A 7975-nucleotide genomic window follows, 5' to 3' on the forward strand; every position below is an offset into this window, starting at 1 on the left:
TAGAGTCTGGGCAGAACCCGGCACTAAGCTGTGATTTCCACGTGGGGATCTAGGCGGTTAGCGACTTGGGGTGGGGTGTGGGGCGAGGGGAGGGTCGCACAGAAGTATTTCAGGATCTTTAAGTTGTCGTCCTAGATCCAGGGTCTCCCTGGCGGCTGGCTGCGAGGCGGTCCGCACAGACCTCCCACCACGCCCTGCAGCGTGGGAGCGAGGACGCGGGGCGCCTGGTGGGCGGCCCTTCCGGCAGACCTCCCCGGTGCCTGCTCCTGGCTGCTGTTACAGGCGGGCAGTACTGGGGGCCGGCCAGACGCCTCCCCGGTGTCCAGCCGCTCAGCTCTGCGCCCAGCGGTGTCCTTCCTGGTTCTGTGCAGACCCTGGGGCACCGAGGAGCCCCGCGGGACCCCTTCCGCAGCAGGAGCCTGAGTGCAGCTTCACAGCCAGGCGTCCTGAGCTGTGTCCCCCGCTGTCCCGCCAGGTGGGCCTGCGACAGCGCCCCTCCTGCCCCCTCCAGAGCCCTCTCCCAGCCAGGTGCTCTCGGAGGGCTGGCGGGGAGCACGTGAGCCGTGAGCCGTCTGGAGCTGGAGCCGGTTCTCCCACATTCCAGGGCGAGGGACAGGGTAGAGGGCGTGCCTCGGGCTGTGGGGGAGGCCCCTGAAGGGCTGGGGAGCTGCTGCCCCAGAGCTCGGCTCCGGACCCGTGGCCCGTGGGAGGGACCCTGGACCTTAATGCCCTCTGCTCTGTGGGGCACCCAGCAGTGTCAGAGACCGGACGAGAAGCAGATTCCTGAGACAAACCTCTTAGTCCTACAGAGGGTTAAAGGAAGGGGGGCTGGGGCGTGGCCTTTCACTTGAGGCCGGGCCTCCCAGGACCTTGGCGGTAACCAAGGAGGAGGGAAAAGAGACGCTCAGATGCTGCATCTTTGATGCGTAAAGATCTGAGGGATCAATAAGTCCAAAGGGCCTCGTCTTCATGGATGGGAAACGGAAGAGGCCCCAGGACCGGCCTGTTCCCCCTCGCCAGCCTGTGCTGTCCCCACGCAGGTCTCCGTGGTCTGCGGGACATGGCCCTCGTGGTTAGGGCTGAGTTCGTGGAGGGGCCCCGGGTAGGAGGGGTTGCCTTGCCCACAGGGAGGGCGAGGGCCTCTGGAAGGAGCGCTAGTTGGGGGATTTAAACCTCAGCCCCACTTAACTAGCTCCGCGTGGCCCGGGCAAGTCTTCAACCCTCGAGCTGCTGCCTGCTCCTCTGTAAAATGGGGATCACCACACATCCTGACGATTCTCGTAAGGGTTAGATAGAGCCCTGCTAACACGGCCTGGCCCCTGATGAGCGCTGAGCCGGCCCAGGTAGCCGGGCCTCTGACGCTAGAGGGCAGCAGGTAGGTGCCACTGAGCCCTGTGCGTGGCGATTAGATGGAGGCCAGATAGAGGGGTAAACACGTCCACGTGGGTCCGGCCCCTCCCTCGGCAGCCCCGCGCGGTGGGCTCCGCCAGGGGCTGGGTAAGTTCTTCGGAGCAGAGCCAGGTCCTCCAGAGGGGGCTGCAGCGACTCTGATGCTTGGATGGCGTCCGGCAGGCAAAGGATGCCAAAACGTTGCCAACAAAGTCGATGCCGGCGGTGGCCCTGTGGCTGGGGATGCTGGGGACGCTGGGGCCCTGGGCAAGGCTGGCAGGCCGTGAACATTGCCTGGTGTCTGGAGAGCCTTCCAGCCTGAATCCCGGGCGTCGTGTGAAAGATCCCCAAACCTCCGTATCTTCCCTCCCTGCTAGGCCCCCTTGTCCTCAGACCTGCAGACGTTTGGGAGCCAGGAGCCTTCCTGACCCAGTTCTGACCCAGATTCCCCACCCCTTCCCGCTTCAGCCCATCCCTGGCCTGGCCCCCCAGAGGAATTTCCTGAGCCAGAGGCTGGCCGAAAGTGCAGATGCCCACCCAGCGTCCACCTGCCACCCGCCCAGGCCACTGCCCTGTGCCCAACCCCAGAGGGTGCGGGATGACAGACCCTGACAATCATTAAACCAGCCGGGCCTGATTTCCCAGCACCGCCGGCCTGGATCCTGGCCAAGTGGCACAAAATATGCAAATCACCTGGGGCCAGGAGCCCAGTCTAAAGGCCAGGAAATCCCCTCGACCAATGAGCCACCAGCTCAGGTTACCGCGGGTGCCTATAAAGGCCCGGGCGCGGGCGGAGCTCGGAGCTTCTACTTAGCGCGGTGGGAGCGCGGCCTGCGCGTCAGCGCTACCTGGCGAAGATTTCCCCCTGGATTTCCTCCTCCTGCTGCCCCTGAACCCGCCTGCCACACCCTCAGCCGCCAAGGTAGGACCCCTGCCTGTCGCACTCCCCCGCCTGGCCCTGAGGGGATTGGGGAGGGGCCGGTGGAGCTTGGTTCTGAGCCTGCCCAAGCAGGAGTGCAGGGCTGGGCGGTGTCCTGAGGGCCCGAGAGCCTGTCCCTGCGAAGGACAGAGTGGCCATGACTGCTGGTCCCACTCGTGGGCCCAGGAGGGCAGAGGAGGGAGCCCGGTGGGAGGCCTTGTGCCCCCCACCAGCACACCCTCCGTCCCCCGGGGTTTTAAGACCCTGGAGCCCTTCTTGAGGAGAGGGTGTCCTAAGAGATGTTGACCTTCGTGCCCTTGCGCCCCTGGCTCTCACCAGCCTTGCCCTCCCTTCCCAGGTAGCCTCATGGCTGCAACCTGTGAGATTAGCAACGTTTTTAGCAACTACTTCAGTACGATGTACAGCTCGGAGGACCCCAATCTGGCCTCTGTTCCCCCTGCCACCACCTTCGGGGCCGATGACCTGGTGCTGGCGCTCAGCAGCCCGCAGATGCCCCTGGAGGGCACAGGTGGGTCTCAGGAGGGGCTGGGCGTTTGGGGAGGGGGAGACATCTGTCTAAGAGCCTGGGACAAGCGGGGGATCGGGCAGGGGGAGGGCTGGGGTGAGCTGTAAGAAGCTGGGGTGTTAGGATTTGGGAGCTGTGCCTGGCGGGGGTGCTGGCCAGGGTGCTGTGAGCACCACCACCCGCCCCGCTCCTGGCTGGGTGCTCTGAGAGTCCAGGCGGGACCCCCGGAATCCCCAACGGGCCCCAGAAGGGGGCTGACCCGTCGCCGTGCTGGCCCCTTGCAGAGAAGGCCAGCTGGTTGGGGGAGCAGCCCCAGCTCTGGTCCAAGGCCCAGGTCCTGGACTGGATCAGCTACCAAGTGGAGAAGCACAAGTACGACGCCAGCACCATCGACCTCTCGCGCTGCGACATGGACGGGGCGGCGCTCTGCCGCTGCGCCCCCGAGGAGCTGCGCCTGGCCTTCGGGCCCCTGGGGGACCAGCTCTACTCCCAGCTGTGGGACCTCAGTGAGTCCTGGAGGGGAGCCCGCCTCCTGCCCCGCCCCCGCCTCAGTTAGGGAGGCTGGTCTGGGGACTGGCCTGAGGGCAGCACCAGGGAGAGAGCCCCAGGGAGGGGAGGGGAGACCCCTGGGCTCTGAGCCCCTTCTCATCAGCCTCCAGCTTCCCCGACGAGCTCAGCTGGATCATGGAGCTTCTGGAGAAGGACAGCATGGTGCTTCAGGAGCCCCTGGGGGACCAGGGCCCCTTCGGTGAGAGCCCCTCCCAGCCTGTCCCGTCCCCTCTCTGCCCCACCCCCCCAGCTGGGAGAGTCAGGGCCCCCTCTGAACTCTCACCTCCCCCCAGACCAGGGAAGCCCCTTCGCCCAGGAGATGCTTGAGGACTGCAGACAGGCCAGCCCCTTCTACCCGGGCAGCTTCGGCACGGGGGCCCCCTCCCCGGGCAGCTCTGACGTCTCCACCACAGGTGAGCCCTCGGGCATCTGCCCACAGCCTCCCCTCCCCAGATGCCCTGAGCGCTGGCGCCCCGCACTAGACCCCGGGCTTTCTGGGAGGACCGGAAGGGGCTCACTCTGACTCGCCCCTCCAGGGACTGGCGCTTCTCAGAGCCCCCAGGCCTCAGACTCCGGTGGAAGCGACGTGGACCTGGACGCCCCGGACAGCAAGCTCTTCTCTGGGGGTGCGTGGAAGGAGCCTCCTGGTCCCCGTGGGTGTTCCACTGGCAGTGCTCAGGGGCTGCCCCCTGCCCCACCCCCTCAGGGTTTTCCTGGAGGGGGGCTGTCCCCCAGCAGCCCCCATGCCTCCCTCTCCTGACCTTCCACCTCTCCCCACAGACGGCTTTCCCGACTACAAGAAGGGGGATCTTAAGCATGGGAAGCGGAAACGGGGCCGGCCCCGAAAGCTGAGTAAAGACTCCCGGGAGTGTCTTGAGGGCAAGAAGAGCAAGCACGGTGAGAGGGGGCACTGCACGGCTGGGGGGGCCCTACACGGCTGGAGGCCGTGGTAGGGCAGGTGGGTCCTCTCTCCTGAGCTGGGCCCGCCACATGCTCCTGTGCACGGGGCCAGGGTGCACGTGGTCACTGCCCGGTGGCAGGGCCTGGCTGGTCCTGCATGGTGCGGTGGCGATGGAGCCGTGGCGGCTGCAGGAAGGGTGGGGCTGGGGTCCAGGCTTCCTGCCCACCCCTCATCCTGCCTGAGGGGCACACTTGCTGGCGGGTGCTGGGCAGGCTGAGGCAGGGACAGTGGCTCGGCCACTGGACGCCCCGTCCACCGAGGGCCATGCAGGGGTGGCCTTTCCACGCACCAAGTCCCTGCCCCCTGGCCTTGGCCCTTGAGTGGGCTCCTGCCACCAGAGCCACCGGGAGGGCCCCCACAGCTCTTTCTCATCCGCACACGCAACCCCTCCCACACGCAGTGGGCCTGTTTGCTTCTTGGGGTCATTCTTCCCAGGAAGCTGTCCCCTTGTCCCCCAGGCCGGGGCCAGCTCTGTGGTCCTGCACCTGCTGAGCTCTCACCACCTTTTGCTGTATTTGCTTTTTTACCGTGACCCCTCGAAACTGTGAGCTCCTCAGTGCAGTACGGTGTCTCAACCGCTCTTCTATCCCAGCCAGACATTTGATCAGTGTCTGAGCGAGTTAAACCTCTGTGCCGTGTGAGACGTGGTCTTCCTGGAGCTTCCCCGGCTGTCCAGTGGGGGAGGCCAGGAGGGAGGCAGCCGTCAGTAGGCTGTGCACCGGGATGGGCAGCGGTCATGGGGGTCAGGGGTACCCTGGGCCACTGACCGATGGAGCCTGGCCTTGTAGCCCCCAGAGGCACCCACCTGTGGGAGTTCATCCGCGACATCCTCATCCACCCGGAGCTCAACGAGGGCCTCATGAAGTGGGAGAACCGGCAAGAGGGCGTCTTCAAGTTCCTGCGCTCGGAGGCCGTGGCCCAGCTCTGGGGCCAGAAGAAGAAGAACAGCAGCATGACCTACGAGAAGCTGAGCAGAGCCATGAGGTGAGCGGGCCTCGCTGCCCGGCCGGGGCGGCCGTTGGCACCGTCAGAGCCCTCCCCCTTCCGACGGGTGTGAGTCCCGTGCAGCAAGGAACCACGGGGTCTGGCCACCTCGTGGACTGAGTGGGAGCCTGGGAGGTGGCTGGCTGGCCTGCAGCACACACTGAACTTGATCTGACAGCATTTCTTTGTATGTCTGCAAGGCTCGTCCTAAGAAAGGCACTTGGTGGTAAAAAGGGCAGTAGCCAAGGCCCACACCATAGAAGGCATTAAGTTGCCTGTCTCTGGACCTTGGTTTCCTCCCAGACCATCGCTAAGGTTTCCTCAGCCCTAAAATCACGTGGCTTCATGATGGGCCCAGGACAGAGCTGTAAGCCACACAGAAGCCAGGGCATGGCCAGGTGCTCGGGACAGAGCAGGGTGAAGGGGCAGAGGCTCCTCTGTGCAGGAAGTGGTTCGGGCCCAGGCCGGCCGGGCTGCAGCCCAGCGGGGCAGGTCACCTGAGGCTTCCTGGCAGGTGGGCCCCTGCCTGGGCACCTCTGACCACCCTTCTCCCCTCAGGTACTACTACAAACGGGAGATCCTGGAGCGGGTGGACGGCCGGCGGCTTGTCTACAAGTTCGGCAAAAACTCCAGCGGCTGGAAGGAGGAGGAGGTGGTCGGGCATAGGAACTGAGGGTCGGACCAGCCCTGCGACCAAAGCTCGGACTTGAGGCTGCAGCCCCCGGAGAGGACCCCCAGGACGTCGGGGCATGTGCCCTGCGCCGTGGAGAGAAGCTGAGGCTCTGGGTCCTGTCGGCCGTTGTCCTGGCATCTGGGACAGGCGGCCTCTGCTCTCTGTCCTCCTCTTGGAATTACAAGCCTGGTGTTTGGGGTGACTTGTGTGCTGGCTGTAGCTGCGCTCGCGGCTCCTTCTGTCTGGGCCGCGTCAGACCCGATCAGACCCCAGTGGCGGACACCTCCCTCCTACAGAGGCCAGAGCGGGCTGAGGAGGCTGGGGGCCCTGGGCCCTGAGAAGGGCCCCCTCTTTCTGGACTGGCTTCCCCCTCCCCGCTCAGTGCTTGGACTCCGCAGGCGGGGGTCAGAGCACTCCGTAATTTATGTGCTATAAATATAGATATGTACATAGAGATCTATTTTTTCTAAGACAGTCCCCTCCTGCCCCTCCCTCACCGGGTGCTGGTGGCCACACTGACTGTTCTAGGCCCTCTGCTGGACCAGTGAGGAGCAGGGCGATGCTGGGACCCTTGGGAAGGGGCTCCTGGCTCCCTCCTCCTGTGAATGGGGGCAGAGACCTCCAATAAAGTGCCTTCTGGACTTTTTCTAAACTTTCTCTTAGCTACCTGTATACTAAAGTCTGGAGCTCTGGCCCGGATGTGGGCAATGGGGTTGGGAAAGGGGACCAGGGCAGGGGTCTGCCGGCTGGAGGTGAAGATGGAGGCTGAGGTTGGGGGAGAGTGAGGGGACGGGTGATCCTTCCCTGGAGCTTGGGCTGTCCTGCCGCCACGAGGCACCTGCGGGGCGACCTGGGCCGAGCCAGGCCTCGGCAGCCCGCTGCCCCGCTGTCAGGCCGCTGTGCCCTGGCGTCCACTAAGGAGTCTGGAATTGCGTGTCTGGCCTTGTGGAGTAGATGTGCATTCCAGCCAGGCTGGCTGCAAGCTGAATATCTGTAAGATGAATCCAAGCTTTCGTTGTCGGACGTGAAATCGGAGTTATGATCTTGCGGAGGGAAAAACAAACAAAGCAAGACGAGTGCTTGAGAAGGACTCGGGGGAGGAGGAATGGTTGGCCTGGTCTACGTGGCACTGCGGACACCGCTGCCGCCGCGTGGCCCCCTCCCCAGGAGGGAGGCTGACAGCCCGGGTCACAGACGCAGAGGGAGGCTTGGCAGCCCCAGGGACTCAGCCATGGTCCCTGCCGTCTCCCCAGAGGCTTCTCCAGGGTTGGGGCTCCTCTGACGGTGTCCTCAGCAGACTCCAGAAGGTGCTGCTCTGTCTGCACAGAATGACACATCTGGGTTCAGGTGGGGCTGTAGGTGGGGGGGTCCTCGTGGAGAACGTCTCCCAGAGTGGCGTTCCTTAAGTCTGAGGCCTCGAGTTCCGGGGAGCACTTTATAGCTACTTTATTTATTTATTTATTTATTTTTGGCTGTGTTGGGTCTTCGGTTCGTGCGAGGGCTTTCTCCGGCTACGGCAAGTGGGGGCCACTCTTCATCGCGGTGCGGGGACCGCTCTTCATCGCGGTGCGCGGGCCTTTCACTATCGCGGCCCCTCCCGCTGCGGGGCACAGGCTCCAGACGCGCAGGCTCAGCAGTTGTGGCTCACGGGCCCAGCCGCTCCGCGGCATGTGGGATCTTCCCAGACCAGGGCTCGAACCCGTGTCCCCTGCATTAGCAGGCTGACTCTCAACCACTGCGCCACCAGGGAAGCCCCCGGGGAGCACTTTAAAAAGCCATTTTGTGCGTTTGAAAGGCTGTTCAGCTGTCTTAGAAATATCAGATTATTCACCAAAGGGATGCGGGTAAGAAAGGGATCTGAGAAAAACAGGTGTGTGCTGGTGTGTGCGTGTGCACACGTGTGTGCATGGGGCTCACTCAGGAGGACAGGGCCTGGCGGCTAGGAGGGTGGGGAGGTCGCTCAGGAGGGGATGG

At 64.4% G+C, this 7975-nt stretch overlaps 1 protein-coding gene across 1 annotated transcript; it reads left to right on the forward strand.

The window, feature by feature from the left end:
- The first annotated feature begins 2204 nt into the window (after positions 1 to 2204).
- On the forward strand, positions 2205 to 6647 carry ELF3 (E74 like ETS transcription factor 3). The gene is made up of 9 exons (XM_007182688.2): positions 2205 to 2311; positions 2667 to 2837; positions 3119 to 3340; positions 3487 to 3582; positions 3677 to 3796; positions 3920 to 4009; positions 4164 to 4280; positions 5133 to 5328; positions 5887 to 6647. Exons 2-9 carry the CDS (start codon positions 2675 to 2677, stop codon positions 5999 to 6001), a joined length of 1119 nt encoding a protein of 372 aa, XP_007182750.2. The 5' UTR covers positions 2205 to 2311; positions 2667 to 2674; the 3' UTR covers positions 6002 to 6647.
- Positions 6648 to 7975: the final 1328 nt, after the last annotated feature.

The sequence above is a fragment of the Balaenoptera acutorostrata genome, chromosome 1 (assembly GCF_949987535.1).
Source record: "Balaenoptera acutorostrata chromosome 1, mBalAcu1.1, whole genome shotgun sequence".
In the NCBI taxonomy this organism is placed as follows: domain Eukaryota; kingdom Metazoa; phylum Chordata; class Mammalia; order Artiodactyla; family Balaenopteridae; genus Balaenoptera; species Balaenoptera acutorostrata.